Source organism: Equus przewalskii, chromosome 2, assembly GCF_037783145.1.
Source record: "Equus przewalskii isolate Varuska chromosome 2, EquPr2, whole genome shotgun sequence".
Lineage (NCBI taxonomy): Eukaryota > Metazoa > Chordata > Mammalia > Perissodactyla > Equidae > Equus > Equus przewalskii.
This window is the reverse complement of record NC_091832.1, coordinates 120,562,057-120,585,798: the sequence shown is the minus strand read 5'-3', so window position 1 is coordinate 120,585,798 and position 23,742 is coordinate 120,562,057. Positions and strand designations below refer to the sequence as shown.

The 23,742-nt window shown below is 43.1% G+C and overlaps 1 protein-coding gene across 1 annotated transcript in view; it reads right to left on the bottom strand.

Moving 5' to 3' along the window:
• Nucleotides 1-4,364: 4,364 nt before the first annotated feature.
• The window catches only part of TACR3 (tachykinin receptor 3), a 67,193-nt gene continuing 47,815 nt past the window's right edge, over nt 4,365-23,742 (bottom strand). The window contains exons 4-5 of the mRNA XM_008533948.2: nt 10,110-10,306; nt 4,365-8,157 (exon numbers count right to left, since the gene is read on the bottom strand). Of these exons, the coding sequence (XP_008532170.1) occupies nt 7,845-8,157; nt 10,110-10,306 (510 nt within the window). The 3' untranslated portion in view covers nt 4,365-7,844. The remainder of the gene's footprint in view (nt 8,158-10,109; nt 10,307-23,742) is intronic.

The following is a 23,742-nucleotide window of genomic DNA, read 5'->3' as shown; positions in this document are numbered from 1 at the left end:
GTTGGTCATTTCGAACAATCAGCTTTTGGTTTTGTTGATTCTCATGGTGGTGTTCTATTCTCTGTTTTATTTATATCTGCTTTAATCTTTATTATTTTCTTCATCTTGGTATTTTGGGTTTAGTTTCTCTTCCTTTTCTGGTTCCTCAGTGTGTAAAGTTGGGTAATTGATTCGAAATGCTTCTTTTTTAATGTAGGCATTTACAGCTTTAGGTTTTTCGCTGAGTACTTTTAAGTTTTGGTATGTGTTTTTGTTTTCATTCATCTCAAGAATTTTCTAGTTTCCCTTGTGATTTGATTTCTTCTTTGGTCTTTTGGAAGTTTAAGAACAGGTTGTTTTACTTTTCACACATTGGTGCATTTCCAAGGTTTCCTTCTGTTATTCTAGCTTCATTCCACTGTTGTTGGAGAAGATGCTCTGTATGGTTTCAGTCATTTTAAATTTTGAGTCTTCTTTTGTGGTATTGCATGTGACTTAACCTAGAGAATATTCTATGTACACTTGAGAAGGAGGTGTGTTCTGCTGTTGTGGGGTGGAGGGTTCTATATCCTTATGTTAGATCTAGTTGGTTAATAGTGTTTTTCAGGTTCCTTATTGTCTTATTGATTATCTGTCCAGATGTTCTTTCCATTATTGAAAGCGGGGTATTGAAGTCGCCAACTATTATTGTAGAGCTTTTTATTGCTCCCTTCATTTCTGTCAATTTTGAATTCTTATATTTTGTGGCTCTGTTATTAGGTGTTTATACATTTGTAGTTGCTGTATCTTCTTGATGAGTTGAGCCTTTTATCAATACATAAAGTCCTTCTTTGTCTCTTGTAACAGTTTTTGACTTAAAGTATCTTTTGGTTACCGTATGTGTTAAATATACTTTTCTGTATTGAGCCATTTCTTGCTTTCAGTTTTCTCTTTACCTTTGGCTTTTAAGATTTTGACTTTGAAGTATCTGGATGTGGATTTCCTTTCATTTATGATACTTGGAGATGACTGATCTGTATTTAATTTATCAGTAAATTTTGGAAGGTTTTAGCCATCGTTTCCTAAATATATATATATATATCAAACCTATGTTTGTCTTTTCTCTCTTTCTGGTACTCCCATCATGTGTGTGTCAGTGTGCTTCATGGTGTCTCATTTTCTCTGTGACTGTTGAGTCTTTTTTGTCTCTATGTCCTTTAGATTGCATGATCGCTATTGATCTGTCTTCAAGCTCAGTAATTCTCTCTTCTTTCAGCTCAAACCTACTGCCAGCCCTTCTACTGAAGTTTTCAATAGCCTATGTTGTAACTTTGCAACACACAGTTAAATTTTGGGAATAATTTTTAGCCCTATCTGCTCTGTGGTTACCTAAAATAAGAGATTACTTTAGGGCCATCTTGTGAGCCTGGTGGTCTTCTGATAATTACTTATGATAAAAGCAAGTTGAATTTTAAGCTTGATGTCTTCATTCTGTAAGTTTTCCAGTGTAGATGTTAGTAGAAACACCACTGCCCCACCACAGCCTTTGTAGTAACTAATAATCCCACAATGGGCAAGTGCAGCTACCACTCAACTTCTCCAAGTCTTGCCTTCAGTTGGCCTTTTATCCCAAGTAACCATAGGTGACAATTTGACTAATCACAATGACACTACATGCTATTGATTATTAGGCCCAATTTTCCATTGATTAGGAGCTCAGAGAGTGTTCAAGACTAAACGCATAATTAAACTAAACCAGAATCCCCTGTGACCACTCCAGGTATTAAGTACTGTATCAGTTAGGAGGTCTAGTTAAGAAAAGGGAAATCACATTATGTATTTCAAACAGAGATTTTGGTTTCACGGATGTTAGAAGTCGGAAAGAGAAAAAAAAGGACATTGAAGTAACCCAGAGATTCACACTTTCAGGAATCTGTTGCATGGAGTCTTGGATATACAAAAGGAGAGAGAGTGCTGGACTCTGAGAAGGCAGAGGAGGAACCCCTGTGGGCTGGCACTTGGGTCTCTGTGCAGGTGTCACAGGCCTTCAGGTAAGGGAACGTGGTGTGGTTGGTAAAGTGGTACAGCACAGCACAGCTGCTGCTGTTGTCTTGGGGATGCATGGATAGCTGGGGCTGGGGGCATCAAAAGAAGTTAGGGCACGTGCCAAGTGCCTGCTGCTGATGGGATGTCGCTGCCCAGAATCCTCTTCTTCGACATGATGATTTCCCTCTAGTGACTTCCACTACAGATCCTGATGGGAAGTCAGGCAACAAGGAATCTGGAGAGTGCATTTCATAAAGGCTTAGCCCTGGTATCACAGAGGAGAGTACGCAAGGGGGTTTGGTGGTGAGAGACAGTTGGGAGATACCCTCTGACGCTCTGACATTGAAAAATGATGGGTATATGAAGAACTTCAATCTCCACCGTACCTTACATCAAAACTCACTTATTCTTTCATTTATTTAATGATTATTTAATGAGCCCATTCCCTAATGGAGCTTATATATCAACTCAGGGGCATAGACAATAAAGAAAACGAATGAGTAAATTATGGGGTACTCTGCAAAGTGATAAATATTATGAAAAAATTAAGAGCAAGAGAGAGGATTGGGAGGAATGGTTTGGGGTGGGTGGGGACTTGCGATTTTAAATAAGGTAATCAGGATTGGCCTCGTTGGGCAAAGGTTTGAAGCAAATGAAGGAGTTTGTCATGAAACTCTCATGGTGGACAACACTCCAGACAGAAGGAGTAGCATGTCCCAGGGTCTTGTGGTTGCAGCATGTTTGGCACACGCCAGGAAAGAAGCCAGAGCGACAGTCCACGGATCCCAGCGAGCACGGGAGTGACCAGGCAGTTAGAAGCGCCACATCATGAAGGTCCTCCTACACCATTGTTGGACTTGGCTGTTATTCTGAGTGAAATGGGAAGCCACCTGAGGATTCTGAGCAGAGGAGTGAGATGATGTGACACTGTTTTAAAAGGGATCACCATGGCTGTCTTATTAAGAATGGACTTTAGGGAGGAAAGATGGGAGCTATGACAATGATCGTGTCAGGAGATGACCGTAGCTTGGACCAGGTGAATCAGTAGAACAATGGATGTATTTTAAGAGCTTAGAGGATTTCCTGATGCTTAGGTCGTGTGGGAGCTGGTGACGATGTCTTGCTTCATTCTCTCTTTCCCACTTTATGATGAGATGCTGGGATAGGGGAGGAGATGGTCAGCTTGTGTCTGAGTGGGGTTGAGGGACTGGATCAGGTCTAACGTCCTTGCAACTGGTAGAAATGGAAAGGCAGCGAGGGCCACTGCTGCCACCTGCCATGGAAGTGTCCCAGAGCGCTCTTCCTCAGGGCATGGGGGAGGCACGGAGAACAGGCAGCGATGCTGCTGTGCAAACCTGCAGAGAAAAAGGTCTGCTCTCACTCCCTCATTTGTTATCTTCTCAAGTTTAACATTCTCACTCTTCAACCTAAACTGGCTGCATTTAACTGCAACTTTCCTAAGAGGAGAGTTTAGTTTCACATGCCCAAAACTGCTCCTTCTCTTAACTGGCCATTTGTAACCCTTCTCCAGTTCAGCTTCTGTACTCAGGGCCCAGGGCTAGATGGCAGATTCCAGAACAGTCATCCACATCCACGAGATCTCGTGGGGCTCCAAAAGCAGCCCAGGGCCAAGAGAGAGGAGGCCATCTGGCCATGGATGCCCCTCAAAGAGCTCTGGCTGGGGGCAGAGTGATACAGCAAAAGAGGATTTCTCCGCTATCACCCCCATGTGCACAACGATACTAATGATGTTTGTGAACATTTGTTTAGTGTTTGGATCTGCTCTATTCATGAATTAGCTCATTCAATCCTCTCATCAGCCCTTTGAAGAAATGACTGTTTTCTCTTCATTACTGATGGGTTAGAGAGGCTCAGAGAAGAGATGCACTTGTCCGAGGCCCCCCAGCTGGAGCTGGTGGGGCCAAGATTCAGACTCAGGGCTGTCTGTTGGTTCACCTGATGCTGGGGCTCTAAGTGCTGTGCTCGGTACTCAGCTGCGTGTACTTCAGCCCTGCATTCCCATCGCTGCTCCTGCTCTCCAGGCAGAACACGTTTCTATATTTTGATGCCTTTGCTCCCCATAGATGCTTTTTCTGAATCAAGGTAACTTAGGAAAACTAGATATTTTTATGAGGAAAAATAAAGAAGGAAGCACAACATAGTTTTGAAGGATGGTTGGGTGTGTGTGTTTAGACAAGATGGGACCCTTCACAGCATGTGCTTTGCTGGCCAGTAGGGAAATATTAGGGCTGCTTTTTTTTAATGTTATTTTTAATGTTTTTAAAGGAAAGAAAAGAAAAATCAAAACATTCACATATAACCGCACAAGCAAAGAGTATGAATCTACCAAACCTATTCTGTACAGTTACCACAACTTGAAAATACTTTATTCAATAGCTACAAATTTTATGTACATTTATTTCTTGTATACACAGAATTTGCACAAAGATATTTCACAACAAAGAATTACTGACCTTGTACAGAGCTATTGGGCTCTATTCTCCATTCCTGCTTGGCCCTATAGGGGAAATTATTGCAACCCTGTTATTCAACATGGCAGTCTCATGCTTGATTTCCTTAACCTTTGACACACTGTCAAGAAGTGGGGGCTCAAATTGTTACTGTTAAAAATGTGAAAAACTGTTGTAATTCTCCTGCCTTTGTATTTGATGAAATAATTTACCTGAAATTAATCAGAAGTTTTCAGATGAAATTCTGCATTAAGGAAAATTGAATACAAATTCTGTGCTGGCCAGCATTGATTTGCACATTTGTTTTCTTCTGAGGGTTGACACCGAGCTTCTTGGTATTCCTCTGTGCTCCGTGAGTGTGGAGGACACTGTGAGGCTGGCTGGGTCTCTGTTTACAAGAGATAGGCAGGATGTGGAAAAGAATGCTAGTTTGGCTGCTGGGTCAGAAATGTCACCGTAGTGAAGTTGGGAGATGGAACAATGCAGCAGCATACTGAGCTGCTGAAAAATAAACATGTTTGACTGGATTCTATAATCATCATGCTTGCTTTAATTCTTTCCCACGCAGGTAATTTCAAAACACTCTGTCTAGATGCAAAATGAAAGCACAATGTTTATTATTTGTTTTTCTTTTAAAAAGAGAATACTTAAAACAATGAAGACTTTTTGAGTCTTTCAGATTTTTCTCAAAATATTTTGCATTTTTCTGGTATTGATATAAATCTGAAAAAACCTAGGATGTTTTAACCATATGCCTAGTATTCTGAGCCAGTGTTTGCACGCAAGCAATGAGGAAAATGCACGTTGAACTTCAGGATCAGAGAGTAGAGGGAGTTTTGGAGGCAAATTCTTCCAAAGCCTGGCCAGTGTGAAAACACTGGCATAGCTTTACTTAAAGTGACTCCTCCTGAAGCTGATTTCCATGTGTATTAGTCTACAATTGTCAGTGCCAAAATTCAGATAAAAGGACTAAAATCTTATCTCTTTCATATTGTCCTTATTTATTTTATTATTATTTTTCAAAATTTTGAGCTTAAAATCTTCTACTGTATAAGTTTTGGTTTAAGAGGCAAGAGTATTGAGTGAAAGAGTCAGTTTTCCACAAAAAGTATTAAAACGACACTGTCTGGGTCTTAGGTGTCTCTGTCATGGTAGAAGGAATCATACTTGGTAAGCACAACAAATCGACCAATAAAAAACTAAAACAGAACAGCTGGCTGGAGCAATATTTTTCCTTAGATGTCTTAGTAAATTTTACTGAGTTTCTCTAACATGTGTGAAGGCCAGGATTATGTTTCTCCAGTGTGTTTTGCTGGTGGCTGAATACATTGACTCTGAGGGCCAAACTCCACATTCATAGTCTACGGCTGAAAAAGGTCACGCATATCCAGAACATCAACTAACGCTAGTCCCATAATCATTCTAAATCTAAGAAGAAAATAACACTTGCTTTAAAATATTAGGCTTTTTCTTGACACTTTCACATTATATGAGGAACGTTTACACTTTTTGGAATGAACTTTTAGAGTATATTCACACAATCATATACTAAGTAATAGTAAATTTTCTTATCTAAAGCATGCACACAAGATTCACAGACTTTTTTGAGCTGTTTGTGGCAACTCTGTAATGACCACTTACTATTTCAGCTTTCAATTTTGAACTTAGTTCTTTGAAGCTGTGATATTCACTAAAATGCTTGCATGTGTCTGCACATTTGTATGTGTGTATTAATTGACATATTCAGAAGAAATTCAGCTCAAACATGTATGGCAGGGTTGTTTAGATTTTTAACACTTTGTAACAGTTAGATATTTTCGGCTTTACATCCAAAATAGGGAGGAGGAGCGGAAAATTTAACCTCGTGGCAGTAGTAGGCATGCTTTTCTCCGGAATAATTGCTTTCATCTTGTTCTTCAAAAACAGTTGGCTCCATATTGATGGAGCCATAATGATGCAGTGAAGTGTTACAGATAGTTATTTTAGATGGATAACTTTAAAAGTGTAACCGAACATTTTAAGGGAGAAGTTTGTACTGTGCGTACACATTCTCAGGAGGTTTCTGCTTTCTTGAGCAGGACCGACAGTATTTCTAAGTCAAGGAGAGATGGTCCACAAGCACTGAGGTCTGGAGATAGATTCTGCCCTGCCTGATGCCCCGTGCTTGTCACGGCTTCAGAAATGCCAGCACATTTTTCCTGTGGTAAAACAGGTGTTTCTCTGGAGCTATTAGTGACTTTCTTTCCAGACCTTCTGGGCGTCAAGCAGACGGAGGGGCAGCTCCCTCTGTGGGAGGCTGGCGTTAGGTTCCCGTTGCCCGGCACTGGTCACACGTCCCCAGAGTAACATCTGGCTTTCTTTCCTAACAGCTGACTCACTTTCTTTCTCCTTGGTTTTTAGGGGTGAACACATCTTGCTCGAGCTGTCCGTGCTCCTGTCTGCCTTCATAACTAGGAATTGCTATCTTTAGCTCTTTCCTAAAAACCAGCAGCCAGTTTCAGACACAAATGGGATTCTCCCTTCTTCCTGAGAAGGCATCTTTAGGTTTTAAAATCTACCTATTTTTTTTTTCTTTTTAAGTATCTTGAAAAATAAAACAAAGAGGATTGTAAGAATTTTCTTTGTTCTTTTAAGGTCCTAACTTTGTTTCTTAGCTTGGCACTTTAGAATGTGTAATGGTGAAAAAGTAAATGATTACTTTTTTATTTTGAAACCTTTTTCTCAGAGGAAATAATAAAGAGAATGTAGGTACATAGCTGCCTCATAATTCGACTAGACTTCCTTTTCAGTTACATTTCAGGGAGAAAATCTTTAAAATTTTTCATTTTACAAAATTATTTTTCTTGAGCAAAGTTTTTCACTTGTTCCTACTCTTTGAGTTTAATTTTCTGTCACTGTAGTGGGAGAATGAGTCATTTAACTTTTTTTCTGGTTTATAATTATAGATGGAAAAGTTCTGTTTTATATAGATTTTGTTTATATTCACTCACAATATTATATTGTAAAATTTCTTTAATCTTTTCAAAAATTCTTATGTCATTTTAGTGTCATAAACGTATATTCAATTTTTAAATCAGAAAAATGGAACATTACACAAGTAATTTTCAGACATTTTTTTCAGTTTGTTGCAGATAATAATTTAGAGTTTTCAAAGAACAAACTTAAAGCCCTTTTTTCTTAGGGGGACAAATGTCTTAACTGGGTCTTTGCTGCATTTCTATGCTACCTTTCTGAGCTGAAAAGTAGCTGCCTAAAAACTGCCCTTCTGTTTCCAGGCGTCTGTAGGCAGGACTGGTACACGGTGAGGAGAGCGGGGCCGAGGCGGGCGCCACGAAGGCCTCACACCTGTCTTCCTCGTCAGGACTGGAGTCAGGACCGTGCCCCCACAGGCGCGCAGGGTGAGCCCACGAAGCTCGACGTGGTGGAGGCGGATTTGGAATCTCTGCGGGAGCAGCCGCTGACGTTGGAGTCTCTGGGAGTCGCCCGCTTCTTCCGACTGGATGTGGCGTGGTCCGCGTCTCCGGGGTCAGGAACCACAGTCATGGACTCCATCCTGGTGACAGTGTACAGGCTGCCGTGCCGAGTCGGGTGGAACCTGGTGGCCTTGAGCTCCAGCTCGTCATAGCTGGAGACTTCAATGAAGGGACACCAGCGAAATGCTCTCTTGAAGCCAGCTCGAAATCTGAGGAGAGGTGGGCCACAGGACAAAGTCAGGTTTTCAGGTGGAAGTTTCCTTCAACCGCCACAGAAAGCCGACTGGAGGAAGCTCAGTTTTTTAATTTTCTAGTCAAAGTCTTAGAATTGCTTTTTATTGAGGCATAACTGACATATTGTATTAGCTTCAGGTATATATCATAAGGATTCCTTGTATACATTATGAAATGATTACAAGTCTAATTAACATCTGCCATTACACACAGTTACAATTGTTTTTTCTTGTGATGAGGACTTTTAAGATCTACTCTCTTTGCCACTTTCAAATATGAAATCTGTATCATTAAGGATAGCCCCTTGGTGCACATTACAGCTCCAAGACTGACTTATTTTATAACTGGAAGTCAAACCTTAGAATCTGTGTCATAGTTTTGGTAGTAGTGTTTCAAGTTTTTCTTGTGTGAATTGAACCTTAATCTCCCATCAGTGAGAAGCTGTCAAACAGGGAAAGCCCAGCGTCAGGTGGTCAATATGCCAAAGAGACAGTGCACATTTCTCCCATGATATTATACATTTGCACAAGTGTAACTGAATTAGGCTTGCCGGTCAGGGCACTTAAAAATAACATATTTCAAAACAGCATCTTTGAGGAATAAATACACTTTTATAAGTTAAAGTCTCATATAATGTTAGAATTAATTGCTAATCTTGATGGTTTTTATTTAATTACATACGAGACTGCACAATCCTTGACCTTGTAAACCATTAAATGAAGCTGATTAAAAACACATGTACTGGGCCAGCCTCGTGGCGCAGCGGTTAAGTTCACACATTCCGCTTCTGTGGCCCGGGGTTCACTGGTTCGGATCCCGGGTGCAGACACGGCACCACTTGGCAAGCCATGCTGTGGTAGGTGTCCCAGGTATAAAGTAGAGGAAGATGGGCAAGGATGTTGGCTCAGGGCCAGTCTTCCTCAGCAAAAAGAGGAGGATTGGCAGCAGTTGTTAGCTCAGGGCTAATCTACCTCAAAAAAAAAAAAAAGAAAGAAAGAAAACAGGTACTGTGTGGGGTGACTTGAATTGCTATGTGGCTTATGAAAGTAACGAAAAAGGTGAGAGTTAAGTACTAGCAAAGGGAAGGCCCAGTGTGGTGGGAAGAGAGCTTAGGGTGTAGCTTTGCAGTTACTTATGTGAAGTTCCATTTCTCCTTGTTCTCAGAATAACTCAAACACAGTGGTTTATTAAGGGAATTATCGACCCGAAGAAACTTGACCCTACGCCTCCACGTGCTGACCCTACAACTAAGGTGTTTTCACCCAGGAATCACATTTCACCTTTTTTCCAGTCTTAAATATGGGTGTAAATACTCCTAATTTTATTGTAAATTCAACTTAGAAACAGCTTTCCTCTGACCACCTCGTTTTCTTCACACCAGTCCCTCGGGGGCGGCACCCTCTCAGCCTCTGACCTGCTGTACAGGAAGGAGGACAGGTCTCCTGCATCACCCTCACGAGACGTCTTCCATTCTGAAGTCTATTTACAAGACGTCCTTAAAACAGAAAAAGGAGCCCACTCCACGTGCCATCCTGTCTCCATCTTACAGAACTATCTGCTTTTCCACGAAGCATCTTCATTTCTTGGAGGACTTGAGCTCGTTTTCAGCTCACCTACTTTGGACATGGGGTCGTTTCTTTCCTTTGGCAGATAAGATTCTGAAGGGTTTGGAAGGAGAATTTGGCCCATATAAAAATTGCCCAGTTAGAACCTCTACGAATGTCGTTTTGATGAAGTAATTGTTAAGGTGGAATATTTCATAAAGTGCGGAGGAGTCTAGAAAAAATCAAGCTCTGTCTTTCCTCAGTGAATTTTCCAACTTTCCCTTCCTTTTGCGTTTTAAATTTGCACCAAGAAGCTGGGGCAACACTATATGCTTCCAACAAGGCCAGGGTGACAAGAAACCAGGGTTTGTGACTGTTTTTACCTCTTGTTCAGACAGCAGTAGATGAGGGGGTTGTACATGGTGGAGCTCATGGCCAGCCAGAAGCTGGCCAGGTAGACCTGCTGGATGTACCTCCAGCGGTTCAGCTGCTGGTAGACGGCCGTGAGGATGAAGTAGACGTGGTAAGGCAGCCAGCAGACGGCGAACGTCACCACAACAATTATCATCATTTTTACAACCTAGAAGGAAAGAATGAGCTTATTTTTGGAAAATTTAAAAGTTTCCAAGAGCTTATGGCAAATCACAAGTTTCTACCAATACTGTTAAATCCACGGCTGCCTAAGAAACAGTCAGTCTGTTAAAAACGGGGAGGCAGCACAGGGACAGCCGCCTGAGGAGTGGCCAGAGGGCACACCGTGTCACAGTCCCCCTGACGTCACCCCATGGGCGGCACTCAAACAGAATCAAATGGATTTTAATGGCCTGAAGGAAATAAGTGTCTACAAGCCCCCACAGAGCCTGGGGCGAGAGGAGCGGGCTGGGCTGTGCCTGTGCCGCCTGAATCGTACCGGAGACCCTACGTCTCCAGGAGCTGCCCACTGACCACTGGGTCCTCTAGGCCGGTGGTCATGGTCGCCTGAGTTCAGCTTAAGACTGTTTGGATGTCTTTACTCTGATACCCTGCTCACCAGCCAACCTTCTGAGTATTAACTGGATTCTCTGGTAACCTGGTATTGGGAAAGCTTTCTCTGGATGGTGATTACGAGTATTCACGCTAGTCTGAGGAGACATCACTGACTTTAAGTCTGTGAATAAGCAATCGGCTGACACTGCTGGTCTATGCAGCAGCTCCCATGAGTTTGGTAAGCATGGGTCATCTTCTGTTTCCACACTTTTGAACCATAATATCCTGGAAAGCCCTGACTGGTAGAATGTCAGTCTCTATTCTCCTCCACTAGGCCTTAAATTCTTAAAAGGCAGAGAGAATCTTAATTATCTTAATGTTCCCATCTAGCACAGTCCCTCCTACATAGCTGTGAATAAATAGGTGCTAAATGAGTGATGGTGTTCAGTTTGTAGCAGGAGCTGCACAGGGGGTGTTTTGTGCGTCTCTGAGTGACATGAACCTGCTCTGAGGTCTGTGTCATCAGCAGAGCCAGCTCAAAGCTACTGAGGGCTGTGCCGCTGGCTGTGTGTGGAAGGGGAGCTAACAGTCTGTGATGCCTGATTTAACACTTCTCACCATCGATCTGTCTACTAAATTTTCATCTCTCTTTTGGAAATTTGGAAATAGTAAGAACTTTAGAATAATATATATTAGACAAAATAATTTTAAGGCTCACCCACAGCAGATCAGAATACAAATCAGAGAATGTCCTGACATAAATGGCCTTCATGGGATCTGAGAGGTACAAAAACACATGATTTGCACCCTGGACTTGTCGTTTTACTGCAAGTGAAGGCCTCAGATAGAGGTTGAACCATGAGAGAGATGATTCTAGAACTAGACGAGCATGCAGTGGGGCCACGTGGAGGCAGAGCTTCCTGAGGGCCATGCCGTCTGGGGCTGCTGCAGGGCCGACGGACACTGACCGTCAGAGCTGGACATCCATCCAGGTCAGCCGCTCACAGATGTCGTCATTGGCCACGTCAGGGGAAGTCTTTTGATTTCCTCAGTGCCCTTCAAATTGCACATTTTTTCTGAAGAACTGTGTTCATATTTCTGCATTTTATCTCTCCTATTTCTTATTAACATTTGTGGAATACTAGTAAGAGCCATATTTTATTTTAACTTACCTTTATACATTCACATACTTAAAAATAATTAATTGGTTTTCAATTGCACTTTAGGAAACTGAGGCAAACACCAGAATACTTGACCACTGAGATTCACAGAACTAAGTCAGAGTTTAAAATTGAGATTCTTAAGTCTTTTTGTTTTCTGCTTACAGTTAACAACATTTATTGAATGATGTTTGGGCCTAGAAAACAGTATAGAAAAAAATAATAGAGGACCAATTCTTTATCCTGAAGAAGCTTAGAATATAATGGAAAAAATTAAAAAGTAAATTAAAAATGCATAGAAATGTAGTAAACACAAACATGTGTAAGCAAAATTGAAAATAATGATTATGAGAGCTGACGCGCGTGTTATAAGCAAGGATGAGTCCAGGCACACCAGCTGTGGGCTCAGGGGCTGTCAGACGGGATGAAATGGCTCTACCGACTTCTTCATTCTTGAGAGTGTGAACGTCACACTACTTACTCCTCCAACAGGGCAGGCAAGCCCCTGCCAGGCCACCCTCCTCGCCCTCCCTCTGGAACGCTCTTCCCTCAGTTATTCCCGGGTGCCAACACCCTGGTCTCCTTGAAGCCTTTGCACAATTGTCACTTTTTCTGTGAATCCTCTGCTGATCAACCTATTTAAAACTGCGCTCTGCCCTTCCAGCTCCCCAAACCCTCAGCAACTCTCTATTTTGTTCCATGCCGTGTGTATTCTTGACATTGAGTCTCCTCACGCTAGAAAACAGACGAGCATGAGTTTTCTGCTTGTTTTGTTTGATGCATTTCAGGCACAGAGACTGGGCTTCACACATAATCAGTGATCAGATATTTTTAAACAAACTGATGAATGTGAATACAAAAAGAAAGAAACTAAAAGACATATAGTTGGTTAAGTGTCCGTGATGCTACTCAGCCACTAATTAGTGGTATCACGCGTCCTGCAAGTTTAAAATGGGCGTGTGCATATAAAACGAGCCTGATATTTACTGTATTTCCTTTCTCTGGGCAAACAGATTTAGATAAAGAGTATGAGTGCACCAACAATATAATCAATATATTATTTTGGATTCATGAAAGCATTAAATTTTATTCAGAATAAATGTTAAAATGGGCAAAAAAGAACTATGACAGTGTGAACATGGTGAGGCTACTATGTTCAATACGGTATCAGACAATGTGCCTGAAAGCTTATTTGAACGCTTTCGCACACACCGACCACAAACTCCCTGTGTGTGAAATTGTTTTCCAACAACAGCTGAAGACCTGCAAAGGCCGTCAGAGTCCTTGAACGTGACTTCCAGTGGTCGACATGGAAGAAGTCCAGAACGTGGGAAAAGCAGAACGCAGATGGAGAGTTAAATTAAATTAAAACACATCTGGAACAGAGGTTTCCGGTAATTTCTAATTCATATGTATAGGGCCACAAGTACTTTATTATAAAACACTTAGGAACTTATTTGAAGATTTTTAGGAAAAACCTAAAAGACTAAATGAAAGGTTTTTTACAGTGAAACACTGCTGTAATATATTTCATTTATTTATTTCCATAAAATACATTTTAATGTTACTTTTGGTCTCTACCCACAAAACCTTGTGGTTATTTCAGACATCAAACTTTCAGGACCCCAGGTTTGACGCAAATTCACAATCACAGAACTTTTTCCTCTGTGATTCACAAAGAAAAGGTGCCTCGGTTGGAGTCTCGGTTGGAGCAAACTGCACTGGTTTGTGAAACGCCCAAATCGCGGAATCGCAGTGCTCCTCACAACATGCTCCGGAGAGGAGCACGGGGAGCGCAGACCCGGAGCAACCACAGGTGCAGCGGCTGTGAGCAGCCCCGTCTCGTGGGTGGGGGACGGCGGCGCCAGCACAGACAGGCGGCAACCGCCCAGCAGGCGAGGCTTGGGGCAGACGCCCTGAAGCGCCTGGGATTGCAGGCGAGGCAGGAGCCTGGGTGGAGACGGCGGACATCTGTCACCCGTCAGTTCCATGGAGCCAACAGACTGGTCCTGCTTCGGAGGCAACGGGATTTGTTTTCCATCGCAGCACGGACAGTTGTGGCCACCGCTGTTCTAGGCGCAGGAACTTACCGGCAGGAGGAGGAAGGCAGGCGGGACAAGCAGTTCTTACAGGTACATTCCTGTTTCCAGCAGCTAAGAACCCGCTATACTCACATAAGCCGATGGAAATAGACATCATATGTCTCATTGTGAGGATAAACTTGGGACACCTTTTCTTTTTTCTTTTTTTTTTCTTTGAGGAAGATTAACACTGAGCTAACTGCTGCCAATCCTCCTCCTTTTGCTAAGGAAGACCGGCTAGAGCCAACATCCATGCCCATCCTCCTCCACCCCAAACGTGGGACGCCTCCCACAGCATGGCTTTTGCCAAGCGGTGCTACATCCACACCCAGGATCCGAACCAGGGAACCCGGGCCTCCCAGGCGGATCTCAGGAACCCAACCGCTGCGCCACAGGGCCGCCCGGGGCACCTTTTCTTTGTGAATCACAGAGGAAAAAGTTCTGTGATTTTGTATCCTGTGCAGGTCAGACCGGATGCCTGCGGTTGTTCGGATCTATCAAAGGAAATTAGTGCAGGATGGAGGATTTTGAGGTTTAGGTCATAGAAAAAAATCAGTCTAGGACATTAAATAAAATACTGCCAACTGTAAAAATCATCTAGGAGTCATCTTCTTCAGGGCAGGATTTATTCTTTCTGAATGTCTGAACTGGAAGTGGTCAACTCCGTGAGATGGGAACTTCTGGTTTTGACGTATGCTTTGAAGAAACATCCCCGGACCACACCCACCACCTCTTCACACCGTGTCTGCACAGGTGTTCTCAAAGGGACCTCTCTATTTCTGCAAGTCAGCATTACAGGCATGCTTATTCCAACCGTATCTTAGGAAATTAAGTATTCTCAAGAGCAAAATATGGAAAAATTTTAATAAAAGCATCGAAATTTAAAGCACAACTTCATGGGCTATTTAGGTTGGGCTTGTCTGCTTAAGTTCCAAAAACTATGCTTAATATTTCAGTCCCAAGTGAGAATACAAGAGCTAAGTAGTAATACTTACTAGAAAAGTGCAGGATAGTCCAAAAGATGAATTGAATTTTGTCAGCACGTGATTTTAGCATTAGACGAAGATATGGGCACATGGTGTTTGTGTTGCCAAATCCAGCTAATGTGCATCCAATTAACATTAGCTTAGCAGGTGCATGTGGGCAATAGTGTCAGCCCAAACCAATGAAGAAATCCATGTGTGTGTACACAGATGTGGAAAGTATTTCTGTGCGTGTGTGCCTGCACACCTGTGTGTGCCCACCTCTCTACATTTCGTTGGTCATGATTCATTTTCCATGGCACTTGGTTTTCCCGTTGGAAACGTAGACTTTGAGAGCACTGTAAGATTTTAGGCCCACAGTGATCTGAAGCCAAAGAAAGGAAGCCACAAAAAGGAAGAAGAGATGAGATTAGAAAAGGAAGCACATTAAGGTAAGAGGAATAAAGACTGATGTTACAGGATCGTGGGTAGAGATAAAAACTTATAGGGGCTTATTACAGACTGAATTGTGTCCCCCAAATTTCTTTTCTTTTTGGTTTACCAATGCCTTTTATTTCTTTTTTTTTTTCAGCTTTGTTGAGATATGACTGACATATAACTCGTGTAAGTTGAATGTGTACAGTGTGATGATTTGATACACGTATATATCGTGAGATGACAACCACAATAGGGTAGTTAACAACTCCATCGCCTCACACATAGTTACATTGTTCTGTGGTGAGTCCATCTCAGATTGGACTCAGCGACCTTCCAGTGTACACCCCAGCATTGCTGACTACAGTCACCAGCGCACATGTGAGATCCCCGGAACATAGTCATCTCACAACTGGGCCAGTTGGGGGACCTGCAGGCCAGGTGTCCCCAGTGGCCCATGGGCTGGCCTCCAATGGTGTTCATGATGGGTTAGGAGGACCCACATCCCTTTGACATGTTCCACTTGGAGCCTTCCTGAGTTCCCCAGCCGCTGGCGGCCCCTCGTCTGTAGCTCAGGACATGGCCTTCAGGATGGAGGGAGAGGAATGGCCTCTGACTGCACAGCTCGGGTCACCATTCCCTGTCACCCTCACCCTCCAGGAGAAACCATGGCTAAGAAGGGCACTCCTGGCACTGAGCTCTGCGCCTTGGGGAGCGGAGCTGCAGGTGAACTCAAGCTGTTCCTCTAACTCTCTCCAGGGCCTTCCATCTCAGGGTGCTTTTGCTCCAAAGTGTGCTGGAGCTTTGCTACTGGGCTCCCAGACTTCCACAAAGGCCCTCTGGTCAGTGGGAGACCATCTAAATCAGTGGGTGTCTGAGCCAGTTCACGGGACACTGCAGGGGCCATGGTGGATGAGGTCTGTGTGTCTATTACCCGACTCGCGGAGGCAACACTCCTCCTGGGCCCCGTGGTGTATGGCGCTGGTTACAGAACCAAAACCCAAAGGGGCTGTAGCCAATCCTCAGGGTTACGGGGCTGTTTCTGGGTCTCTGGGCAGGACCATGGTGGCGAGTCAGCTGCCCGGGTGCAGGCCTGTCTTCTCAAAAGGTCCCTCTTTGTTCTTGGACTGCACCAGGGTTTTGCAATCTCCCGCCTGGATCGCTCAGCTGCCACGAAAGTACTTTTTCCAGCATGGATGCCAGGTTGTCGTTGTTGAGCATGGAATGACAAGGGACATCTTACTTGTTCATTTTGCTGACATCACTCCCCCAAGTTCGTACCTTGAAGTCCTAATGCCCAGCACCTCAGCATGCGACCGTGTCCAGAGACAGGGTCTTTAAAGAGGCAATTAAGTTAAAAAGAGGTCATTCGGGTGGGGCCTAAACCAACATGACTGGTGTTCTTAAAAGAAGGGGCAATTAGAACACAGACATGTGGAGGGAAGACCATGAGAAGACAGATGGCTGCAGCCACCAGCACACCAAGTGGAGAGGCCTCTGAAGAAGCTGGCCCTGATGACCCCGGGGTGGCAGTCAGAGCAGACTGACACAGTGTTTGAGAGGCTGAGGGCGACAGACTACACAGCTTCCTTCCAACAAAGTGGGAGGCAAAATGCCACGCAGGGTCCCAGAAAATGGGGATTTCTGGAGAGGTCTGGATACCTGCAGAATTGCTTTCAGTGAGGTTTGCACAGACCAGGATGTCCATTTCCATCAGCTGAACCTCTCTTAGGTTATATATGGTTTTCCTCACAAACACTGTTTCCCATGGAAATTCTCATGCAGCAGAAATAATGACAAGCACACAGAAAGCTTGCTGCTGAGCAAGATGATAGATTCCTCCTGGTTGTTATGCAACTCAAAAATCCAGTTGAATCTGTCACTTGAGATGAGACTGAAGACTGGCCCCTTTGATTAAGGCAAAAGGCTTCTTTGTCATCACACTTAGGTGGGAGCAGAGCTGGTATGGCTCATTAGGTCAGAGAAAGAGAATTAAAATAGAAAACAGCCAGAAAACAATTTCTATGGTTTACAAAAACAGTAGAAGTAGATTTATTTACCAATATTTCAGATATCTAAACAATCAAGAGCAATTTCAATAAGATTATTTTTAAAAGAAATTGTCACATATTATGATTATTTGGACCAAGTCATGTTTTTGAGGCTTTTGTTTTACTAGAATGGGAAGGAATGCCAAAATATGGCTAAAAAATGTGGGCTACTTTAAAGGTACACATCCAGCAAATTAACACAAAAATGTAATAAAAGTATGCTATTCATGATGTGGACAAAATATATAAAAGTGCTAATTTATAATGGACTACAAGAAGGTGGTCTGGTGATGGGAAGGGAGCTTGAAACGTCTCATCAACGTCTTCTGCTCTTGCAGTTGGAGACGGGCTGAGCAGTTACCCTGTGACTGGACAGCAACAGAGGCTGATGCCCGACTGTGTTTCAAGTTTCTCTCTTACAGATTCTGGAAGAGGCAGCAGGGTTTTCACACTTCTCCCGTTTCTACTTGAGGACAGTCTCATCTCGCCTTTCAAATCTTCTACTCTCTTCTCTCCCCACACCTCTTCCTGCGCCGGTTCCTGGCTCCAGACTCTGTTCCTCAGAGCGCGGAGTCTGTGCTCCACGTGTCCGCCGGGCGGTGTGAACTCGCATTTTGAGAACCACCAGAGGAGAATCAGGCTGATCGTCGCCTTGTCCTTGGAGAGGCAAGGCCGGCGGACGCATCTGAGGGCAGCTCTGAGGGGTCGGTGGGGTTGTGTCCATCTTTGATTTTCATAGAAGCCTTCGTGCTCTTTATGTTCCTTAAGAAATTGTCAAATATATAAACTTATTTAAACTTCATGGCAAAGCTTCGACCGCATGTAGTTTCTCCAGTTTACGGACGAGAAACTGAGAACCAGGGGAGCGGAGTGAGTTCCCGGTCACGGCGAGTTCAGACCTGGGGTTCCCGGGCCTCCCGGTTCTTCGTCAGCCTGGGCTCGTTTAGTACACATTCAACTTCTCAAGACCCTTAGAAACAGCCGTTGCTCCTTTCCCGTTTAGCAAGCTCAGGGCACGTGAGGTGGGTATTTTCCCAAAGCTGGGCGACAAGGAGGGAGAAAAGGGGGAGTTGGAACGGCGGAGCGGCCGGGAGCTGGAGGCTGAACCCGGCTCATTCAGTGCTGTGAGGACATGTGACTTGCCTGCACTAAACTATGAAATAGGGACTCAGGACTTCCAATATTTTACGTGCTCCTATGGGACTACCCACTTCCACATTCTTCATTCATGTAGAGCATGTTTAAAGATGAAAAGAAAAGAGGACAAATCCTTAACAATCTCATATATTCATTCTACCTAGTCGCCATAAAGCAGGTCTGTTGAGGGGACTATTTTAGTCCCAAATTGTTACTTTTAAGTTTTAAGATCCTCTGACAGTCGCACCAGGGGAGAGAGTCAAGAGAATTTCTGCCTCAGTTTCCTTCCTGGGCAAGAGGGTGGAAAAGAGGAAAGAGCTTCAGGCAACTGCCAGTCTGCCGGCAGCATGACAGTCGCTTCCTCCCTCTGTTCCAGGAACTGCAGGCCCAGCATCTCCACAGCGGGACCGGCCAGGAAGGAGGGGAGGCTGACACTGCCGGCCAGCCAGCAGATTTCATGTCTTGCCGTATGTTGACATAACTTATCCTTTTAAAAGCACAGCGCTGTTGATATATTGAGGTCTGAAATGTTGAGCCAGCCGGTGTGGAAAGATATGATTGCAGTTGGCTTTTTATCTTTGAAAGCATATATTTTAATTGATTTTTGAAACAGCATGAATCTAGAATATGTAAGATTACTCTTCTCTAGTCTAGTAGAAAATTATTTTTCTCTACAGTGTATGACAAACTAGGAAAGCATGGTTCATAAGTGATGTTATTGTCCTTGTCTGTAGGAACCTGGAAATAAGTCTGCACAATTTGCACGTGCTTATTGCTCTGCCTGGAGCACTCTGCCGGGTTTCCTTCCCTGTAAGATTCTCTATCCACCCTTTGGGAGCTCACCCCTCCTAGCAGCTTCCCTCATTTCTTCACACAGGTCATGGTAGATACTTCCTAAGTAGACTTAACCTTTCATACTTGTATCTTGTAACACACGTACATGTTACAGTCAACATGCATAGTTGGTCCAGATATGCATTATTCATCTTTGTGTCTCCAGAACTTAGGAGAGTTCTCGACATTCGATAAATACTTGTTGACCAGGGTATCTGATTTTCCACCCATTTCATGAAGACTATAATTGCAAGAAGCATTGTTTATCTTTGACTTACCAGTGTTTTACCCTGTCATGCACATAATAGCTATTCAAGAATATTAAGTGAATAAAACAAAAATATTTTAAAATTATTTACACCTAAATTAAAATTATTATTATTTCCCTTGGCTCGTGTGTTTAGCAGGATGTCTGAGAAGAGCAGCTATTTTAGCCATGTGATGGTCTAGACTTAGGAAAGAAGTTCAGCTATTTTTGCTTACTTAATCGACTGTACACTTAGATTACAGTTGCCCTACAATGATGCCATTTTTCATCCTATTAAAGAGATAGTCGTTATATAATAAGTACACAAATTATGATCAATTCCACGGAGAAAAATAATCATATCTAGATTTGTAGAATACAATGGAAGACATTATTTTAAAGAAGCAGTATTTAAGCTGAAGCCTAGAGGATGCTCAGAAGGAGAATGGAGGGCACATCACTCTGGATCCTGAGAATAGTGTGAGTGAAGACCGAGAAGAGTCAGAAAGGTTGATGCCTTCAAGCAACTGAGAGCAAGTGTCACCGGAACGAGGTGCATGAATGCAAAGCTGCACAGAACCAGGTTGGCAGAGCAAGAAGCAGCAAGATTCTGCAGGACCCTAGAGGTTATTTTCAGGGTTTACAGTTTCTTTTATTTATTTTCTTAAATATATTGGGAAAACATTGAAAAATTGTAAGCAGACTGCATGAGTTGATTCATATTTTAAAAACATCAACTTGTAAAGTACAGCATGGTGACTATAGTTAACAATACAGTATCCCATATTTGAAAGTTGCTAAGAGAGTAGATCTTAAAAGTTCTCAGCAGAAAAAAAATTGTCTGTTTACCTTTACCTCTTTTACTTCTTGATGGCACTCCCTGCTGGAAAGGAGATGCGTGCCTGCTAGACATCTAACCATAACTGAAACAGTCAGCAGGGCACCTCCCGCAGGCACCAGTCGCTTAATTAAAATGAGGCAACTCATGGGGCTGGCCCCGTGGCCGAGCGATTGGGTTCGCGCGCTCCGCTGCAGGCGGCCCAGTGTTTCGTTGGTTTGAGTCCTGGGCGCGGACATGGCACTGCTCATCGGACCATGCTGGGGCACCGTCCCACATGCCACAACTAGGTGGACCCACAACGAAGAATATACAACTATGTCATGGCGGGGGGCTTTGGGGAGAAAAAGGGAAAAAATAAAATCTTTAAAAAAAAAATGAGGCAACTCATGAAACATCACCTTGTACATGTATTGTGATCATTTGGCAATGTACACAAATATCAAATCATCATGTGGTACACTTGAAACTAATATAATGTTATATGTAAATTATATCTCGATAAAATAATCATCCTGGATACTGACTGGAGAAGGAATTTGAGGGGAAGTTGGACCTGGAGAAAGTAGTTGGAGAGGCTGCTGTGGTGGACCTGTCGATCAGTGACAATATCCTGGAGAATTATTTCAATGGAGATGGAGAGAAGTAAACAGATGGGAGATGCTTTTAGGGAGGAGAACCATTAGGATGTAGTGATGGATCAGATGAGGATGAGAGGGAAACGGAGGCTTCAAGAATGACTCCTTTCAGAATTCAACATCTGGGTGGATGCAGTGCCCTGTGCTGGTATTTGGATGACGCAGGAAGAGTCTGCTTTTGTGCCGGACGTGGAGACTTAAACTCAGAGAGCAGTACTGCACATTAAAATGTTTAAATACCTGACAAATAAGTGAAACAAGGACATCAAGTACACAGCTCATTATATGAACTTAGAGCTCCTGGAGCAAGTGTCGATTTGGAATATATATTTTAGAGTCAATGGTCTCTATATATCCTGTTAATTCTGTTTCTCTGGAGAATACTGACCAATACAGCTATGACACCCATTATCCTGCACAGTTCCCTATTACATGCTTATATTTTTGGCCTTCCTAGAAACAGCCCCATTTCTGAGCACTTTTATTTTCAGATAAAAATATATTTGACCTGGGGGAGAAAACATTTTTTTCTGGTTATCTGACCTGTTCCTCATCACTTTAGCCAATGGCATTATGGTGTTGCCTCAAACTTTATTAATTCATTGATTCTGCAAATATTTATTGAGCATTTATATATATATAAAATATATGGTATTGGTTCACACAATTATGGAGGCTGAGAAATCCCTTGATTTGACATCTGCAAGCTGGACACCTAAGAAAGCTGGTGGAGAAAACTGATGTTCCAACTTAAGTGATTAGGCAGAGAGCACATTCAACCTACCTCTGCTTTTTTGTTCAATTCAGGCTATCAGTGGATTGAAGGATGCCCACCTGCATTGGGGAGGGCCATCTGCTTTATTCAATCCACCAATTCAAATGCTAATCTCTTGCAGAAACACCCTCACAGACACAACCATAAATAATGTTTAACCAACTGTCTGGGCATCCACGGGCCAGTCAAGTTGACACAAAATAAAATTAACCATCACAACAGCAAAGGCTTCATTACCCTATTGAACTAAATTTTGATGTTACTAATAGAGAAAGATAGATACATGTCTGCATTGTTCATTACATTCTATGTCAACAGTGACTACGGAAATTGTTTCCATACGCCAACTTATTTTTGTAGAGTGTGATATTGTGTCACTGTAGATTTATTTATACCCTAAGGCAAACATAAGTTAAAATATATATTCTAGATGGGGCTGGCCCCGTGGCCGAGCGGTTAAGTTCGCGCACTCCGCTGCAGGCGGCCCAGTGTTTCGTTGGTTTGAATCCTGGGCGCGGACATGACACTGCTCGTCGAACCACGCTGAGGCAGCGTCCCACATGCCACAACTAGAAGAACCCACAACAAAGAATATACAACTGTGTACCGGGGGGCTTTGGGGAGAAAAAGGAAAAAATAAAATCTTTAAAAAAACTTAAAAAAAAAATAAAATAAATAAAAATATATATTCTAGAAGCTTGTGCTTTCTTCCCTTAATAGCAGCAATGATAGAAAGAAAGAAATTGCTTTTTATTGTAAGGGATGACTCAGAAAGGGAAAACACCATGTGGATACATTTAGTTTTATAAGACTGTTTAGCAAAGAGGATAATTAATGAATATATAACCTCTCAAATGGTAAAAGTAAGGGACAAGCAGTTGCCTCCTAAGGCAGGAAGGAGCTGAAGCTGGTTGAGGACACATCATGTGTGTGCAAGGTGATGCTTCATGAATTGCCTCATTTTAATTAAGGCGACTGGTGCCTGTGGGAGGTGCCCTGCTGACTGTTTCAGTTATGGTTAGATGTCTAGCAGGCATGCATCTCCTTTCCAGCAGGGAGTGCTGTCAAGAAGTAAAAGAGGTAAAGGTAAACAGAACATTTCTCTGTACAGTAAGTTCTTGGTCATTCAAGGGAATATTGCATCTCTCACCTAGACCTCTCCAACCCTCTGTCGTTTTCCCCTCATGATCCAGAAGGCGTTTTCTACATTTATGTTTTGATGGATTTCTTCGCTTCTCAAGAGTGACATTTCTTTCAAGAATTGGAGTTTTAAATTTAAAAATCATACATTTAGTCTCGTGATTTTCATGCCTTAGTTAAGTGATTTTATCTTTCGTTTTAGTTCATGAACTATAGCTTGTCCTCGTTGCTCTGCTTGTTTGTCTTGTTTCTAGCAGCTGGCCTCCCTAAGGTCTGTTATTATTTCCTCTTTCCAGCTTCAGGCTCTCTTCATCCTTGCCTGTGAAGATACACAGTGTTCTTTTCAGGCTGCACGTCTGCACGTCTGGAGGGGAGCAGACTCCTCTGCTGTCGGCCAGCTCCGTGTCCTCGGACGTCGCAGGAAGGCAGTCTGCCCCACGCATACCTAGTGGAAGCAGCACTCTCACGGCCTCAGGAAGAACGAGGTTGATGCTGAAAACCCTGTGCCTTCCTTTCCTCGCCTGCAGCAGCCTCTGGACTTCACCCTCCCTGAGACCTGCCCATGGTTCTACCACAGCTGCTGGTGGCTCCGGAGAACTAGCAAGGGGCTACTATCTTCCCCCATATAAATGACGCATCTGGATGTCTCAAAGACATCTCACAATCCTCTGTATAAACAAGCCCCTTTCATTCTCCACCTGCCCCCAAAGCTGTTCTTTCTGTGAAGGTTCCTATCTCACTAGGTGGCCCCA